Here is a 19,457-nt window from a genome sequence, read left to right on the forward strand (position 1 = left end):
AAAACTGCAGTGGTCCCCAAAGCCCTTTAGAATCAAATCCATATTTCTCCCAAGAGTTTGTAAGATTTTGTTACCTGGCCCTCTCTAGCCGCCCCTTCCCACCTCACCGTCTCTCTGCCCCTGCACCATGCATCACATCTTCCATGTCCACAGGTCAAGCCCACGTCTGCCCAGGGCCTTGGCACTGGCCACTTTTACCACTCTGGAAGCAATTTTCCCAGAATTCTGCCTGGCTGGCTGTCATCCATCAGCCAAGTGTTAATTTACACATCACCTCCTTAGAGAAACCAGGGGCTCTAAGTTTATCTTCTGGTCCCCCTGGTCTCCTGGCTCCAGAAGCCTGTCATTGTTACGCCACTGTGTGAAGTCTGTTTCCTCATTGGAACATCAGGAATCTTTGCCTTGTTCCTTGTTATCTCCCAGCACCCAGGACAATTCTGGGCAGTTAGCAGGTGCACAACTACATCATGCTGTCTTGTTAGCTCACTGGCCTAAGCTCTCCCCTTCTGGCCAGAGTTCTCTTCTGTACCCATTGCCCCTGCTTCCTCCTCTACCCAAGACCTACTTTGTTCCCACCCTGCAGGTGCTGCTCCCTCCAGGAGGTACATTGGTGATTTATCCTTCAGTGTGAGTTAGGATAATACCTGATCTCCTAGATTTGCCCATGACACAGTTTCTCTCTCAAATGTTACCTCCTCAAAGAACCCCTCCTTGATTTCACATCTCTGCTTTCTATTCTACTGTCATGAAATCACTTCTTATCATGACTTAGAACTGCGCGGCTGCTTCATGTCTCCTCTCTAAAATGTAAGCTGCAAACTCTCCCTGCATCTCCAAGTGCCCAGGCTCACGTTTCACCATCTGTGTGATGGACTGAAAGGATGAATGAGAGGAGGTCCGGAGGCAGTAGGATGGCCACACCAGGGGGTATTCGTGACCCCAGTGGTCCACCCTGCAAACAGGAAGCTTCTCCCAGCCTGAGCTGTCTGCGTGACTCACACCGGGAGGCAGGGCGTGGCCTACCTCTGTGGGGAAGGGATGCAGCAGCCACGAGGCTCCCAGGTTCTAGCACCACACGAGAGCTCACTTTGCTGTGAATCTTTCCCATGGCCCCCGGAATGGGTGTTTGCAACTGAGGAAAGGACAGGTACGGAGAGGCTGAGCAGCATGGCTCTGTGACCTGATGCCAGCAATCCTGTTCTCGGCTGTGACTCCTTTAGAGGCAAGTCCCAAAGTATTAGTGGGTTTGGGGTGCCAAGGCAATCCCATGTGCCTGGCTTGTACCCTAACTTTTATGCACACAGGACCTATACGCAGACCCAGGAATAGCCCTTGGCCATGGCTCACCACCAGCTCAGATGGGTGTGCAGGTCTTTGGAAATCTGGGATGGGAGTAAAGGTTGGGGATCTTGGCTCTGCCGCCAGGGGGCCTGTGCATTCATGATGGAGCTGGGGTCTGATTCCTCTACTCTCCCCCATCAGCATCTGCTGCACTTTGCATTTCATAGTCTAGCACTGTTCCAGCACCCCCAAGATAATTGCCAGCTGCTACCACGCCCCTTCCTCCACTTCCCAATGTCCCTGGCTGGGACAGGGCAGCCTCCCACTGCAAGGTAGTGGGCCCACCCAAGTAGGGCTGTGGACTTGGAGTTGACCTTGACCTCTACCTGCCAGGAGAGCTGCAGCTTGAGCCCAGGCCTTTGGGAGGACACTGGGATTGTCCTCCCCGCTAGGGGGTGGCCTCTAAGCCCAAAGAAAAGGAGGCAAGGCTCCAGCCTCTGTCCCACAGCCCTGACCATGCACTAGTTGAATGCCCTTGGGTAAGTCAGTATCTGTGAGCCTCGGTTTCTTTACCTATAAAGTGGGAACAAGATCTTTAATATCTGGCTTTGCTGAGGTGCAGTCAGAGGGTGCATGTGCTGAGGCTTTCCAGCCCGGGAGAGCCCAGAAGGGCTCAAAAAGGCTAGCGGATGTTACTCTTTCTGGGTAAATGCCATATTTCCTGTATAGTCTCTACACAACCATGTTAAAAAGCCACTCTTGGGGCCAGTGCTGTGGTATAGCAGGTAAAGCTGCCATTTGTGATGCCAGCATTCTTTATGGGCACCAGTTCCAGTCATGGCTGACCCAGTTCTGATCCAGTTCATGTTAATGTGCCTGGAAAAGCAACAGAAGATGGCCCAGGTACACAGAACCCTGTACCCATATGGACGACCTGGACAAAACTCCTGGCTTCAGCCTGGCCCAGTCCTGGCCACTGCACCATTTTAGGTAGTAGACCACGGTTGCAAGAGCTGCCTCTTCTTTCTCCCTCTGGGATTGCACCTTTCAAATAACTAAATGCATCTTAAAACAATCCACTTTCTGAGCCAGGGTGAGGTAGTCATCCATCAGTGGCCATGTTAGGGCAGGGGCTCTCTGGCCCCTCCCTCCCTGGGGCCACACTCGTGTAGCCACTGCCCTGCCACCCTCCCCTACCAGCTTTTCTAGTTACACATGCTGATCCCTGGAATACTTGCCCCTGCTTCTACCCTAAGTGACTTTTCTCCATCTAAAGAGGGGTTTACCCCACATTCCAGCTGCCTGCCACCCCACCCATCACCAAGCACTGGGCCAGCTGCTGGACCCCTTCAGGGCAGTGGTTTGTCTCTATCCTGTGTGTGTGGTGATGTGGGGAGGAAGGGGATGCCTGTGTTTCCTGCTCCAGGCCTGGGACAGTTAAGTGCAGTGTGCTGGAGGCAGAGAGCAGGAACCATTCCGAGGCCTCCTCCAGCTCTGCTGTGAGGGGCACCCACCATTCACTATGAGGGAATCACCAAGCCCACACAGAGTCAGTGGCAGACAGCTGCTGGAATTAAGCACATCTGGGCAGCTGCTGGGCACAGGGGTTATACAGCACTTGGGATGCTTGCACAAGCACTTGGGATGCTTGCACAAGCAAATAGCAAAGTACCTGGTTCAAGTCCTGGCTATTCTACTTCTGATCCAACTCCTGCTCATGTGCACATGGGGAGGCAATAGGAGATGGCTCAGTTACTTGGGTCCCTACCACCCATAACCCAGATCGAATTTCTAGCTCCTGGCTTCAGTTCTGGTCATTATAACCATTTGGGGAATGAACCAGCAAACAGAAGATCTCTTTCTTTTTTAAAAAGAAAAGCAAGTAAGAAAATTATAAAAAGAGTTTTGCATAGGTGACTATAGCAGGTACTCAATTCCTGTTTGCAGAGTGGATGAACCAGGCTGTTGGATTCATACAAGAAATCGTACAGAGGTAAGAAATCGCAGAAATCTTAAATAGAAACTGGCAAGGAGCTGATATTATTTGCATATCCTGCCTCCCCCCATGGCCAAGACTAACATGCCAAGGCCAGCTGACTCACCAGGGAGGTGGGGCTTCCACGTGGTCAGAGTGCCTGAGACAGGAGGTCGAAGAGGCCCACGTGTTTATGTGCTCACGTGCCTGCCTCTTGGGGTCTGTGCCCCGCAGCTGGCCTACCTTCTAGGACCCACGGCACAGTGAACACAAATCACAATGCAATTTGAGTTTCCCAGGCCCCATCCCAGAGTTCATGGCTGTGCCTTAAATGGAATTGTGAAGCTTTGAAATGTTTGTTGGAGCACACTTAGATAACAGGCTGATGGAATTATAACTCCTTATGAAGGAATATATTATCACAACAATATGGGGAAAATCAGTCAGGGTGGTGGGAATTAGGTGGGGGGGATCCCAGACTCTATAGAATTGTATCATAAAATTCAAAATTAAAAGAAAAAAAAAAAGGAAGCAATAGCAATAGAGTTGGGGGCATAAGAACAGCTCCCTGCAGGCGGCCATCACAGCACCTGCTCACCAGCCATAGTAGCTGACCTCAGGGTCCAATGAGGGTGCTGCAAAAAGTTCATGGACAGTGGAATTAAAAGACAAGTGCCAAAGAAGGAAAGAAATCCACACACAGCTTTGATGATACACATTTGTACGTGCATATTCTCTACATAATTCACACTCCACATGAGGCGCCTACTCGGAAGCTGGCAGAGCCTTAGATCACCAAAGGCAAAGAAACTGCACCCCATTCCAGCCCTGAGATGGCTGGAGTTTTGGTTTTGACCCTTGCAGGGTATTTGGTAAGGCTTAGGTCGGGGTGAATGTACAGTCGCAAACACCAGCAGCCTCACGGTGCCTTTCCTGAGGAGCAAGACGGCCAGACGCATCGACCACACTGCTTGGGATCCCAGCCATCTTATGAGGGAAGGTCACCTGCCCACCCTGCCTTCCTCCAACCATCCCTTTCTTCCTCTGAACCTCGCCAGTGAAAGCCCCATGCCTGCCATGTGGTTGGCAGAGCATGGATGCCCAGAACGCTGGCCAACCAGTAAGAAAGTGCCCTTGCCTCATGCAGCTGCAAGAAGGCCCTGGGTCACACACAAGAGGCTCAGGGACGGGGGGAGCCAGCTCTCTGCAGCCCCAGGGTTTGCCATTTTCCCCATACCACGCCCTATGGAACGCTTGCAGCCGGCTCCTTAGGTCCCAGCCAGGGCCTGGTCAGTCAACCTGGTCATCTCACTTGGCCCTTGCCACCACTGATGAGGTCATCTGACTGCCATCCTCTTCGGGTGACCGAGGACCCTGAGGCCCAGGGACACCATCGGTGCCTGACCGAGGACAAGCTTGACTGCTAACCCTCCTACCCCTGGCATGGTGACTCCCTAAATGTGCCCTGTCTCAGTCCCTGCTTACTTGTTGGCATGGACACAGAGCTGCCTCTTCCCCCAGGGGGACCGAGTGTGCTGTGCAAGCCATTGCTCTCCCTGGCTGCCAGCACCTGGTTGGGCCATTGGGTGAGCCAAGGGCACATCCCAGAGCTGCTGTGAGAGACCAGGACGATTGAGCAAGGAGGCAGGGCTGGGCTCCTTTGTCACCTGTGGTTAGATGTTAGTCCCTTGATCTCAGACTTGCCAGTGTCCACAACTGTCAGAAACAAATCACTGAGCCTGCGATTCTCACACCTGTCCAGGCGACATCCACGCCCTCCACTACCAAGGCGCTTCCCTGGGCCCAGAGTCCTCCTGGACTTCCTCCTGGCTCCTTCCTGCCTCTTGAGCTTCTGTTCTTACTCCTGCTGGTGGGATTCAGGTAGGAGCTGTGAGATCCGCCCTAGGCCCACGGTGTGGCGCATGCTGGGCATTTCATTGGCAGTTGTGTGTTCCCACTCCCTGAGTGGCCATCAGAATAAGCTTCACAGACCTTTGTGCCAAAACTTCTCCCCAGTTCTGGGGCTTTAAGAAGCCATATGTGTGAGGATGCGGGATCCCAGGCAGCATGGAGGGGCTGGGCAGGTGCTCCTGAGGCAGCCTATGGTAGGGTTCGATGGAAAATGTCCTAGGTTGTATGGGTCGGGGGGACCCCCCTATCCCCTAAAGACACACTAATGTCCCAGAAGTTGCAGATGGAAAGGGTCTTTGTAGACGGAGTCAAATGAAAGATCTCTAGGTGAGATTGCCCTGGCCAAGTGTCCTGCTAGGACACACGGAGGACAGGAAATGAACAAGACAACTGCTGTGGGAAGAGAGCCAGGGTGCCAAGCAGCACAGGCTGGAAAGGGCACAGAGCACTGAGAGCCAGCCCTGCAGGCACTGTGGGTTCTGACTTGGGACCCTCAGTGCTTGAAGAGAAGACATGTCTCCAGTTTTTTAAGTCATGAAGCCATGGGATGCTGACATGGGCGGAATAACGCCCTGCCATGTACGAAGCAACCACGGGTAGGTTGCCTGACTTATTTCTTTGGTGTCTAAGACCTGCATTGATTCCTTAGACCACATTCATCAAGTGTGTGCTGTGTGTCAGGTGCCAGGCCAGGCCCTGGAAGGAAAACACGTCACACACAGAGCCTGCTCTCTGGTGGGGAAGTCAGCATCAGGCAGACTCACACAGCAGGTGCAGCTGAAGCTGTGGTCAGCATGGGGGGTGGGCTGGGAGGGCTTCCCAGGAGAGTCACAGCTGTGTTCTCAGTGAGGGAAACTGAGCTGGGGAGTGGGCATGGGGAGGCAGGTGCTTCCCAGGATGCTGGCGCCACAGTGCAGACAGCACAGCGTGCCAGGGGCAGACAGCATGAGTCATGGTGAGGGGCACAGCTGTACTGGGAGATGAGGGTAGACGGGGCTGGGGCCAACTCCCCAGGACCTCAAGCACCATGTCAGAGCAGCCGGTCTTTCTCCCGAATGCTACTGGAGCCCCTGCTACAAGGGGCAGGGGGAGGAGGGGAAGGGAGCAGAGGGAGTGGGTGTCACCCAGGAGTGGGTGACAGCGGCTTGGACAGAGGTGTTTACGGAGAGACGTAGAGAAGCTGGAGGAGAGATAGGCAGCAGGTGCTGGCAGGGCCACCATGCGGAGGAAATGAATGGATGCCACATGCTGCTCAGCACAAACGAAGTGCTCACCAGCTCACCAGCTCACCTGTGGCCGGGATCCCTCTTCATCCTTGACCCAAGAGGCTGCAGGGGACTGGGCCCCCAGCTTCCCTGGTAGCGTGAGTGTGAGGGGCAGGAAGGGGTGCTCACCATCTAGAGCTTGGAAATCAACTCACCATCCTTGAGGGAGAAGCTCAGCAGGTCCTGAGGGCGGGAGAAACAAGCATCAGTGCCAGGCGACATGCTGCCACGCTGCAGCCCTGCTCCCACACCGTTCCCTCACTCCCCCGGCATGGAGAGCATGCCAGAGGACTCTGGGCTTTCCTATTCTGGGCAGGAGCCAGGGAACGAGCAAGTAAGCAACATGCGAGCGCTCCAGGTGGTGGGAGGAAGGAGGGAAGGGGCTTTCAAATCTTCACCCTTGGCCCCAGCACAGCCCAGGCCACAAGCTTCTGCAGCTTCAATGGCCCACAGAGTAGGTGAAGGACAGGTCCAAGGGCACAGGTAAAGGTGGCACCTCAAGCTCCGGGGTCAGAGTGCCAAAGTTCTAATCCTGGCTCAGCCACTTACTGGCTGTGTGACCGTGGCAAGTCACGAGACCTCTCTGTAACGAGCGGGATGAGGCTGAGCATCCCCGACCTGAGAATCTGAAATGGTCCCCAACCTGAAACTCACTGCCAACATGAGTCTGAAAGTGGAAAATTCCAGAGCATCAAACCTTGTTTCATGTACCAAATAAGTACAAATATTGTGTACTGGGGCTGGAATCTTGGCATAGTGGATTAAGTCGTGGCCTGTGATGCCAGAATCTCATACTGGAGAGCTGGAGTCTTGGTTAGTTGGCCTCTGACTCAGCTCCCTGTTCATGTGCCTGGGAAGGCAGTAGAAGGTTGCTTGGGTCCCAGCCACCCACATGGAGGCCTGGGTGGGGCTCCAGGCTCCTGGCCTCAGCCCTGGCCATTGGGAGTGAAGATCTCTTTCTCCAACTCTCTTTATTGTTCTGCCTTTTAATTTGTGCAATAGTACCTGTAGGCTATGTCTGTAAGATATACACAGGGACTAGCACTATGGCATAGCAGGAAAAGCTGCTGGTGGTGATGCTGACATTCCATACGGGCACCTGCTCAAGCCTGCCTGCTCCACTTGCCATCCAGCTCTCTACTAGTGCGCCTGGGAGAAGCAGTGAATGGCCCAGGTGCTCGGGCCCCTGCACTCGTATTGGAGACCTGGATGGAGTTCCTGGCTCCTGGTGTTAGCCTGGCCCAACTTGGGCTGTTGTGAACATCTGGGGAGTGAACCAGTAAATGAAAAAAAAAACCACAAACATCCCCCAAACAAACAAAAAAGATGCATACAGACATGAATTCTGTATGGAGACTTGGGTCTTATCCCCAAGGCACCTCACTACGCATATGCAAATAACCCCAAACAAAACAAAACAAAACAAAATCCACCCAAATCTCAAACTCTTCTGATCCCCAGGACTTTGGATATGGGATCCTCCACCTGTAGTTCCTGTTTTTGTGAATGACCTGTGTTAACTTCTGCACAGGTGTGCCAACACAGGGAGCATCATCAGCATCCTAAGTGTAGAATGAATATTCATAATGCTAATCTATCATCAGTTAAGAGCATATGATCATATCATGACATTCTCACTGGGCTAGAATTGACCTTCAGACTGGTTTTGAATGGAAACTCTTTGTTCTACATCCCCAGCAGCTGCCACTCACGTGTCAGGTGTACCTGGGTGATCAGCGACGGGTCGCCCTTCAAGACGGGGTCCTTTGACAAGATCTGAGCAAACATCTCCACTCCTTCACCTCCCAGGCCAGCAGCAAACGCAGTCATGGTGGGCAACACAGCCTCGGACAACTCCAGCCACTTCACCAGGCCTGCCACAAATTCCTCACAGAATGAGCTGCAAGACAGACATGGCTCAGATCTGGGGGTTGCTTGCGGTGTGCTGACGACAAGGCCACAGGACGCTCGGCTGCAGCTGGTCCTGGCTGTGGGCAGCCAGTGGCACACGCTGCCCTCAGTGGCTGAGACTCCCAAAATGCACACATGTCAACAGTGCCACTGCAGACGAAAGTGATGTTGGCTTCTCCCATCAGAACTTTACCCAAGGAGGCTGATGAGTCAAGGCAGGTGGGCAAGCAGGTATACTCATCCCTGGCCTGGGATCAGGCTCTGCTGGGAGCTGAGGGGGCTCATGGCAGGACAGAGATGCTCCCGTGACTCAAGCATCTGATGCCCTGAGCAGTTCAAAGAGGCAGCCCTCAAGGGAACCTGTGGATGTGAAAAGGTACCCCAGGGGAAGCAGTGGGGTACTCTTGGAAGTCACCAAGGATGCGCTTGCCAGAAAAATATCACCCCCTGTGGAAGGGGAAAAATGTGCAGGAAGTGGGCCCTCCCATAGGAGTCTCCACCTAGGGCAGCATTTGAATCGAGCCCTACGGGAGCCCGGGGGGAGGGGATGGGGCTGCTCTGGGGCAGCTGAGACACAGGCAGGAGTGTGGGCACCTGGGGTGCGGGGCAGTCTCTTAGGCTTCTGCTGCAGAGCCTGCTGGCGGGGGCTGGGTGGTGGATGCAGGGACTGTGGGATAGCGGAGGGAAGCAGGAGAGGACCACAGCCAGAGGAAAAGGTTGGCACCTAGAAGGCCCACTCAGCCCCAGCACTGCCCTAGGACCCCAGCCGCAGGTGCTGCACCCTCGGGGGGACTGTGATGACAGCAGCAGTGGACTGAGGCCTCCCACCGACAAGCGGAGCTCAGCAGTGAGGGGCAGGGAGCAGTAACCTCAGGAAGCCCACCTGTCCCGTTCCTCAGACCTTGCCCGCCAAGTACAAAGACATCTGAGACAAGAGCCATGGACAGGAGGGTGAAGATCTCCTGCTTTCACCTCGTCATGCTTGGGAGGCTGGCAAGCTTCCCTGACCTGGACCAATGCCTGTGGGAGGGAGGGTGTCAGCAGGCCTTGTAGGCAGGAGCACCTCTGAGCCGCAATGCGGGTGCTGCAGGAGTTCTGAAAGTGGGATGACCCTTCAGGGGTAAGAGGGCCATCAATTTAAAGATTTATTTGTTTTTTTTTTTAAGATTTATTTATTTTTTTATTACAAAGTCAGATATACAGAGAAGAGGAGAGACAGAGAGGAAGATCTTCTGTCCGATGATTCACTCCCCAAGTGGCACAACGGCCGATGCTATGCCGATCTGAAGCCAGGATCCAGGAACTTCTTCCGGGTATCCCACACGGGTGCAGGGTCCCAAGGCTTTGGGCAGTCCTCGACTGCTTCCCGGGCCACAAACAGGGAGCTGGATGGGAAGTGGAGCTGCCGGGATTAGAACCGGTACCCATATGGGATCATGGTGCATTCAAGGCGAGGACTTTAGCTGTTAGGCCACGCTGCCGGGCCCAAGATTTATTTGTTTATCTGAAAGGCAGAGTGACAGATCACTCCCCAGACATCTGCAGTAGCCAGGAGCTGGGAACTCCATTTGGGTCTCCTTGAGGGTGCAGGGACCCAAGGACGTGGCTTATTCTCCACTGCCTTTCAGGCACATTAGCAGAGCGCTGTATCAGAAGTGGAGCAGTGGCTGGTGTTAAAGATTCAGAAGCTTCCACCTACAATACCAGCATCCCGTATGAGAGCCAGTTAAAGTCCTGGCTGTTCCATTTCTGATCCAGCTTCCTGCTGATGCACCTGGGAAAGCACAGAAAGAGGGTTCACGTGTTTGGGCTCCTGGCACCCCAAGTGGGAGACCTGGAGAAAACTCCTGGCTTCTGGCTTTGGTCTGGTCCAACCCCAGCCGTTGTGCCCATTTAGGGAGTAAAACAGCTGAGGGAAGATATTTCTTTCTGTCTCTCCCTGTCTTTGTAACTCTGCCTTTCAAACAAACATGATCTTCAAAAGCAAAAACAAAAACAAAAAACCATGGAGTAGCTGGGACTTGAACTAGCAGTGCTCTGATACAGGATGTTGGCATGGCATGCATGCAATGGCTTAACCCACTGTGCCACCACACACAGTCCCTCCAATTGTCCAGCCATTCACTGGACACAGGTGGCCAGGAAGGGGAAAGAATCTTAGGGCCATGGCTCTCCATCGCCCAGGTGGATGCCCAGTGTGATGGACAGCTGGTTGCCCACCTTTACTCCTGGGAAAGCAGTTTGATCTTTTTGTACCTCAGCCTCTGTTGTTAAAACAAAGTTTAAGAGGTTAGCACCATGAAGCCAGATGAGGACAAAACATGAGCATACTGGAGGTGCCCAGAGTTGGTTTGCTGTGTAGCAGATGCCCGGCTAGAGTTGGCTGCTTTGTTTTTATGTACAAGGTGACTTGGATGGGCATTGGGGGACCGTGAGCAGCCTGGAGATATCCTGGCTCTGTCCTCCCTGCCCCAGCTCTCTGGAACCCATCTTCCTGAGCTGCCGGCACAGATTGCAGCGTAATCTGCCTTGTAGGTTAACTGTGGAAACGAAATGACTCGGTATCTGCCCAGTGTGGGCAGACCTTCAGTCATGCTGGCTGATGCTGGCACAGTTAGCATCATTCACCCTGTGGCTGTTTCCTGGGGTGACTTCACTCGGGCAAGTGGGCGTGTGGGTGTGTACAGGGGAGGGGCTGGCCAGCTGAACCGAACAGAACTAAGAAAGGACTCAGGGCCAAGGGCGGCAGTGTGGCCGGCCCTGCTGGCCATGAGGAAGTCTGGCATGTAGACAAGCATCTCACGACAACAGCAGCACAGGGGGCAAGGGCCTGGACCCAGGGTCACACTGCAGCCCCTCCCCCAGCTGTGGGAGCCCGGGCAAGCTGTCTCGTTCCTTGTGACTGTTTTTCTGTGACATGGTGCCAAGGACAGTAATGGCACCTGTTTGCCAGGTTGCTGGAAGGATTTTCTAAGTTAATATTTGTCCTGTGAGTGGACCAATACCTAGTGTATCCAGGTCAGCAGCTGCACTTTTGTCCACAGCTGAATGAATGAGTGAACAGGCTGCCGAGTGCCCGTGTGGCACTGTCAGGAGCAGCACATTGGACTGGCCTGGCCTTGGGATCACAAAATCCGACAGCACAAACCACCAGTGCACAGCAACACCTGCTATCCACGTGTCCATGTCCACTGGTTTGTCCAATTCCCTCTACAACCCATGAGAAGAAGGTACCATTTTATCCTCATTCTCGAGGTAAGTTCAGAGTCAGAGAGGTGAGGTGATAGCACCAGGTTCAAGTCCATGTGTCTCTAGGACTCTGGGGGCTGTGCCTGCTGGCCTCCTCCAGGGACTGCACGGCTGGGCATCATCAGGAGCGGCTCACCTGTGAGCGGGGTCACCACACATCCCATTCATCCTCCTGCACCTTGCAAATGGGCTGCAGAGGTCAAAGGTCGTTCCAGGACTGAATGGCATTGTGGTACAGTGCATGAAGCTGCTGCTTGCAGCACCAGCACCCCACGTCAGAGCATGGATTCACGTCCCAGCTGCTCCACTTCTGACCCAGCTCCCTGGTAAAACCCCTGCCATGCACATGAGATACAAAGATGGAATTCTTGGCTACCGGGTTTGGCCTGGCTCAGCATGGACATTGTGGGCATTCGGGGAGCGAACCAGCAGACGGAAGAGGTCTCTCACTTTCTCTCGATTGTTCCACTTAAAGATTTTAAGTAAATCTTACAAAAAAATGCACTGAACCTACTTCACTTCCTTCATCTCACACTTAGCCACACTGCACTGTGTCCCCTCTTGATCACAGGTGCCTGGGAGCTGTACTCACGGCCACTGCCCAGCACCATGAGGGTGAAAGGTCACATGGCACTCCCCCAGGAAAACATCAACATTCAAAATCTGCAGTATTCTCCTGACTGGACGCAAAGCCAAACGCTTGTTACGCAGAGCTGCTCTGCACCTGACAGCGGCGGGATGTGCAGGGACCAGAGCAGCAACTCACCTGCCCCTGTGGCTTCCTGGGTGAGGGCCCACAAATGCTTGTGTCTGGAAACAAGTGTACAGAACTCTTCCCCGGCATGTACCAGTTTATCAAATGGGCTTAACAGGGCAGGGGAAGCTTCCAGAAAGATGGAGACTTCCCAGGTGCAGCATGGGTGTGGGTCATTCAGAAGGCAGAGAGCACTGCTTGCTTGGGGAGCAGAGCTGAGATCTTTCCAATCTCCACACAGAGAACGGGCTCCTCGCTAATTCCGAGACCACAGGTGTGCCCTGGGCAAGAGCTGTGTGCCAGGTCCTGCCAAGTCAGTGACACCTACCCTGTTCATGGCCGCTCTCCATTGTCTCCACTGCACACACCCTGCGCAGGTGCCCCGGCCCCTTCTAGTAACCAGCCAATACCTTTGTTGGCACCCATGTACTCACCCTGCCCCCCTCCGCCTTTAGCTCCCTGGCTGCTGAGGCTTGGGCATACGACTGACCCAGACAAGGACACAACAGGAAGCCATCCTGGGGTCCTCTGGGAAGCATGAATGAGGGACTTCCTTCCTCCACGCCTCCCTTGGCCTTTGTCCAGTGAAGTGTAACGTGTAGAGTCACAGCAGCTACTCTGCGATCGGGGGAGGAAAGAGGAGGAACTAAACTAGACTCAGTTTACTGAGGAACCAAACTACCCCTGCAGCTATCCACCTTCGAGTTTTATTCAGTGGAAAACACAAGTCTCTTGTTTAGTCTCATGTGCTGCTGTCACTCTTTCAAGGGGAAAAACAAAATGTCCAAACAGGTGGGACTCAAGGCATAAGGGGGAATCACTGAGCGTGTGGGCGTGTGTGTGTGTGTGTGTGTGTGTGCGTGTGTGTGGTGGGGGGAGCAGGTCCTGAAAGCACTGCAGGTACAAGAACTTCTCATCACCTCCTGTCCCTGGACCTGCTGCTCCCTGCCCGAGCAATGACTTCTGTCCTATGCGCCACTGCCATCTGAGCCACTGCAGGCACAGGCGGCCCCTGCATCGGCCTACCCAACATTGGAGCCACTCCCAAGTCAGCTGCATTTTCCTCCTGCTCTTTTTTTTTTCAGTGTTTAAGATGTATTTGTAAAGATGTACCTGTCTGTTGCTACAAACAGCTGGGGTTGGTGGGGAGGGCCACACCTGGATGCTAGTGCCCTGAGGACGGGAACCACCAGGTCCTGCTTCTGTCTCCTTCCTAGGGCCATGCACTACACCCAGCACACAGCAGGTGTTTAACAGAGGCATGGTTCATGGATGGACAGAATGTCCTAGACTGTGTCCTACTGAGGGAAGGGAAGGCGTCTGCCTTTCGCAGGGTTCACTTAGGCCCTCCAGGCCCTCCACGCCTGGCACACAGGAGGGAGGTGCTCAAACAGTGACTAGTGAAGCTCTGAGTGGATAACCGAGCAAGGGATTCAGAGCTCCACAAGACAAGGCCATTTCTTGCTCCTCCGGGCTGCCCTGTGGCTCCTGGCAGACAGCTGGACTGTCGGTCATCGCCTCCCGCAAGGAGCTTGACCTGTTTCCGGGAGACCCAAGGACTCACCTTTGCTCGGGTTCTGGAAATAGCTGAGACAGGGAGATGCTGCAGAGCGCAGCGTAGGCGAAGCGGTTGGCCTCGGTCAGCTCCCGGCCCGTGGGCACGTGGGGCTCCCCCTGTGCCTCTGACTCAGTGACCCGAGGCAGCCTCTGGCTTGGCCTGTCCCTTGTGGCCATTCCCAGTCCTGCAAGAAAAACATCCCAGTGAGAAATGCTTCCAGGGCAGCGTGAGCATTACTTAAACCAGGCAAAAACCAGAGGCCGCAAAAGACTGACCATGAGGCAAACAAGGATTGCCATCTCCTCCTTCAGGAAGGTGACCCACACCTTACAGCGTGGCGGGGGAGAGGTCTCGCACCCCACATCAGAGCACCTGCTCGAGTCCTGAGTGTTCTGTTTTCTACCCGGCTCCCTGATAATGTGCCTGAGAAAACAGTGCAAGATGGCCTGAGTACTTGGGTCCCTGCCACCCATGTGGGAGAGTCGAACGGAGTTCCTAGCTCCTGGCTTTGGCCTGGTCCAGTTACGGCTGCTGCTGCCATTTGGGAAATGAACCAGCAGGTAGAAGAGCTCTCTCTTTCTCTTTCCCACTCTCTCACTTTTTCACATAAACAAAAATAACTCCCCTTTCCCCCTTTTTTTTTAAAGTATACAAGGGGAATGTGTAAACACTGCCCCAGTTTGTATGAGAGTCATGAGTGTCTGCAGATTTTGGTATCGGGGGTCCCGGGACGCATCCCCTGTGGGTGTCAATGGATGACCATAGTCCCAAGGGGGAAACGACCCACGTGTCCACCACAGAAGACTGGAAAAACTGTCCCATTTAATACTATGGAACATTACACAGCCATTAAAAATAATGACTAGCCATTACCACATGTATGCATCTCCCAGACAAAATAAAACAAAGAAGGAGCAGTATTCCATTTGTCTGAGGTTTAAAAACAAGTAGAACTGAGATGGTGACAGAAGTTACAAGAGAGGTTACCTACGGGAGGGAAGAATGACTTGCAGGGGCATAAGGAAAGCTGAGTGGAAGGGTTTTCCATCTTGACCTGGGCTCCCACTGGTGAGAGCGGGAATGAGTGCGCACAGGCCCAGAGGCCCCGAGGGGTGGAACAGTTCACAAAGACACCTGCTCAAGACCTGTGCACTCGGGGAATGCTGTACCCTGTGCAAAGGAGGAGGGAAGGGGAGGACGGGGGAGGGAGGAGTGGGAGCCAGGGAGAGCTTCTCCTCTGCTTTCCCTTCCTTCTTTTCATTCTTTGCTTCAAATTTTTTTTTCTAAATTTTAAAGTTTCTTTTTAATATTGTTTACATAGTTGAGAGGGATACACGCCCATGTGGGTCTCCAGGTAGGGTGGGGAGGGTTGATGTGTGGAGGAAGGTGGTTGGGACCTGTTTTTTTTTTTTTTCCTGTTTTGCAGAGGGGGAAAGGGGAGGGGGCCGCTCCTTGCTGTCAAGCTACGTTAGCATTCAGGGACCATCAGCTGATGATGTCTTAGAGATCCTGATGTGGGGAAGAATGTTTGGAAGGTGTTACTTGACTGGCCTTGACATTGTTGCTTCGTAGCACAGGTCTTTCCAAGGTCTGTTGGCTGACCAAAGCCTCCTTAGTGAATGCACAGAACCAGACTCTTGCTGTAAAGCTTGGCCAGGAGAGTTGTCCAACCTGCTCTGCTTTCCATCCTCTGACAAGGCACTCAGTGTCCTCTGCTAGCCTAGATGAGCTGGCTGTCATGTCCCCTGTGTGCACCTGGGCATGCTGACTACCTCTCAAGCATAAGTAACTGAGGAGGTCTAGTCCTGATATATGCAGTTAAGGTCAGACCACACATCTTGTGACTTTCCTTGTGGCCAGGGTCTCAGTCCAGCGGTCCAGTGAGGAAGTCCCCAAGAAACCAAGCCTGGGGTGACCTCAGATTTGACTCTTGTGTGAGCCAGCCAGTGCAGGGTCAGGTATGGTCTGTCACCTGCACCAGCCAGTGAACATAGTAGTAGGTGCAGCGGCCTGGTCAGTTCAGCCTGCCACAGGCCCTGTTTTCATGCATACCAGCAAATGCCATGGCCTAGTCAGGGTAACCCAATAATACCCACCAAGGCTGTCCCCGGCTCCAGTTTTTGAATGTGCTGTGGCCTAACCTGTCCTATCCCACATTTCATCTGGCTCTCAAGCACACCCATGGACACTACACCTTAGATCAACCTGCCCTGCTCCCAGACCTGGCCCACACATATGCCAATGGGTGATGCCACCTTGACCAACCTGGTCTACCCCCATCATTGGCTTTTGTGCTCACCAGTGGAAGCTGTGTTCTAGAGGAATTCTTAAAGTTCCCCAACTAGCTCACTCCCAGCTCAGGATCTTGCAGGTGCTTGCCTGACTGGTCCGCACCCACTCCAGCTCTCACCAGTGGATGCTACAGCCTAGCATAGCCTGGCCCACCTCTGAACCTGGCTCTTATGTGAGCCAATAGGTGCTATAGCCTAACCTGTCTTGTCCCATGTACACATTCTGGCTCTTGTGAGCACCAGCAGTGCTGGAGCCTAGCCCGGTCTGACCCAGTCCCAGAACCAGCCCACAAATATGCTGTTGGGTGCTGTAGCCTTGTCCAGCCTGGTCTGCCCACAGTCCCAGTTCTCATGCTCACTAGAGGGAGCTGCAGCCTAGCAGCCAAGTCCCCAAAGTCCCCCTACCAGGCCCATTTCCAGCCCTGGATCTTGCATGTGCTAGCAGCTGCTTCAAACCAACCTGGCTGTGGCCCACTTACAGTCACAGCTCTCACTGGCAGGTGTTGAACCCTAACTCAGTCCAGTGCGACCCATTCGTGCATGCCAGTGGGTGCTGTGGCCTGGCCCCTGACCTTGCCCACACATGCCAACAGTACTGTAGTCCAGGCTGGCCTGGCCCACCCCCAGCCCTGGCTCTTGCCCTCCCCAGTGGGAGCTGTGGCCTAACAGTAGACTTCCCCAAATTCCATTACCAAGCCCAGGGTCTCTTGTGTGCCTATGGATATTGAGACCCTGCTTGGCATGGTCTTTCCTCAGTCCCTGCATATGCCTGCCTGGCTCTGCAGTGTCAGGTGGGATCCTGTCAGGCGAGTTTTGTGGTCCAGTCTGGCTCAGCTCATCACTGCCCCAGCTCTCTGCTAAGCTGGTGCTGCAGTCCTACAAGAGGTGAAGCTACAAATCACCTATACAGTAGCCCCCAAATACGGTTCTCTCATGTTTTGTTGGCTGCTGCAGCCCAGCTTGAAGTGGTCTACTCCCTGCCCTGACACAGGTGGGTACTGTGGCCTAGCCCAGTCAGGTATGCCCCGAGTCCCAGCTTCTGCATACATTGGTGGGCAGTGCACAAAGCTACTCAGCCCAGCCCAGGTCTCCCACATGGATGGGTATCTTGACTCAGACATGCCCTCTGGTTTCCCCATGTTCTCAGTTTGCCTGCCTACCTGCGAATGCAGTGGCCCAGTCTGTGAAAGTCCCCAGAAGTCATTCTTCCTGCATCAAACATGCCCTTGGCCACTCCCACTCTGACACATCCCCCTTCCCTGGGCAATCTGCAGCCACCTGTCTGGGGGCTGGAGTGGCATGGCCCAGCCTGGTGTTCCCCACTCTCCCTACCTATCTTTTTTTTTTTTTTTAAACAGGCAACTATGCTGGCACACTGGTATGGTTAACACACATTTGGCATTAACCAGGCCCAGAATGCCTGCCAGCTATTGGCTGCTTTTCTCCCAGCAGTGGAACACTTACCTAGGTACAAGGCAACCTAGGCAGTTGCCTACAGCTGGGGGTCTTCTCTTCCAATTGCAGAAAGGGAATGAGAGAAGAGAATAGCAGAGACAGAAGGAGGGAGAGGAGGGGAGGCAGGGAAGAGGGGAGAGGAGGAGAAAGAAGGAGAGGAGAGAAGAAGGGAAGGGACAGAGAAGGGGATACGAGACAGAGGGCCCAAAGCCAGAGCTCCTGACTACCACTTCTGCTTTAGATTCCTACCAGAACTTTCTAGTCTAATGACCACACTGCATACTGTGCTTGGCTCATACATTTATTCCCACTCAACTTTTCGCTCTGGGTTAAGCCCTTGTCAGCAACACCATCATCCCACATCGGAGCATGGATTCAAGGACTGCCAGTGAACGTGTCCCTGGGGAAGGCAGAAGATGGCCCAAGTGCCTGGACTCTAGCCATCCACATGGCCCAGGCCCAGCCAGTGGGCCATCTGAGGAGTAAACTAGTAGATGCAAGATCTCTCTCTCTCTCTGTAACTCTGACTTTTCAAGTAAAAGTAAATAAATCTTCAGAAAAAAATGTTTATTTTGTTCTGAAAACATGACTTATGTAGAGAAGCTATTTAAAGTTCACCTACAACTGATATGAGGGTGCTTCAAAAAAGTCTTGGAAAATGAAATGAAAAGATAAGTTTATTTTGGAAAAAAAAATTGAAATCCAAGTAGTTTTTATATGGCACGCAGAAAGATGGCAAAGATTTTAAAGCAGTTCTTTTTTTGCACCATAATAAGCTTATCTTTAGTTTCCATGAACTTTTTGAAATCCCCTTGTAATTCATTAACTCTCCAAATAACCCAGAAGCAGTTAAGAGCAACAAAGCACCTGACAGTTTGCAAAGCACTTTCTAGCCCAGTAAGTTCTCATCCCTTCCTGGGAAGGGCTAAGCCACGGAGAACAGGCAAGGTGAGGCCGACTGGAGGAGATGAGATCCAAAGCTGTGATGGGGTAGCTCTCTTCCCCACTACCCCATCACAGGCGTCTTCCTCGCCTGCTATGCAGAAGGAACTCAAGGGCCAGAGGACACGCTAAGACCTCGCTAAGACCATGCTAAGAGGCTCTGCCCAGACTCTGGTGGGGGAGCAGCTGCAGTCCTCAGGCCCTGCAGTTCCTCGTGCTGCATCCCCTGCATCAGCCACATGCAGGCTCTTGGGGGTGCCCAGGGCCGTTCCAGCTTGAGATACACTAGTTGCTCTGGTCACAGGTGGGAGCTGGCCTGCTTCAACCACAGGGCAGGGGGGTGCGTGCTTGGCTCCTATAAAGCTCAGCTCAAGCTGCTATCACACATTTGTCCCACTCAACAAACTCTCGGGGCTTTGCCTGACCCTACACTGCAGGCGCTGCAGCCTCTCGCTCACATGTCCCCAGTGCGTCACTCACCAGCATTGAGACCTCCAATGGATCAGAACACATCCTGGCCCCTGATGACAGCCCACGATGTCCTAGGCCATCCAGCCGTGCCTGTCTCTGCTCTCTGTCTCCCATGGCCATACACACCACCATACTGGCTGTCTTTCTGCTCTCAAATATGCATCCTGGTGGCCATGCCCAGCCTGCCAGCCTTTGTACCTGCCAACCCCCATGCCTGAAACATCTCTCTCCTAATCTTCACATCCTTCCAGCCTCATCCCAAGGGTCACCTCCTCCACGAGGCCTTTGCCGACTATCCAGGCTAAAGTTCCTCTGTGCCCCCCTCAGCCCCTCTATTTTTAGAATAGTTGGTCTAACTGAGATAAAATGCCTTGCTTATTGGCTTCCCCCATGT

The 19,457-nt window shown here is 53.5% G+C and overlaps 1 protein-coding gene across 2 annotated transcripts in view; it reads right to left on the minus strand.

Moving 5' to 3' along the window:
• The window catches only part of TMCO4 (transmembrane and coiled-coil domains 4), a 78,705-nt gene that overhangs the window by 48,261 nt on the left and 10,987 nt on the right, over window positions 1-19,457 (minus strand). For both annotated transcript variants that reach the window (XM_040988013.1, XM_040988014.1), the window contains exons 4-6: window positions 13,911-14,088; window positions 8,158-8,332; window positions 6,588-6,615 (exon numbers count right to left, since the gene is read on the minus strand). In XM_040988013.1, coding sequence (XP_040843947.1) covers window positions 6,588-6,615; window positions 8,158-8,332; window positions 13,911-14,080 — 373 coding nt within the window. In that variant the 5' untranslated portion in view covers window positions 14,081-14,088. The remainder of the gene's footprint in view (window positions 1-6,587; window positions 6,616-8,157; window positions 8,333-13,910; window positions 14,089-19,457) is intronic.

Source organism: Ochotona curzoniae, unplaced genomic scaffold (genome assembly GCF_017591425.1).
Source record: "Ochotona curzoniae isolate NIBS_2020 unplaced genomic scaffold, NIBS_Ocur_1.0 contig_4792, whole genome shotgun sequence".
Lineage (NCBI taxonomy): Eukaryota > Metazoa > Chordata > Mammalia > Lagomorpha > Ochotonidae > Ochotona > Ochotona curzoniae.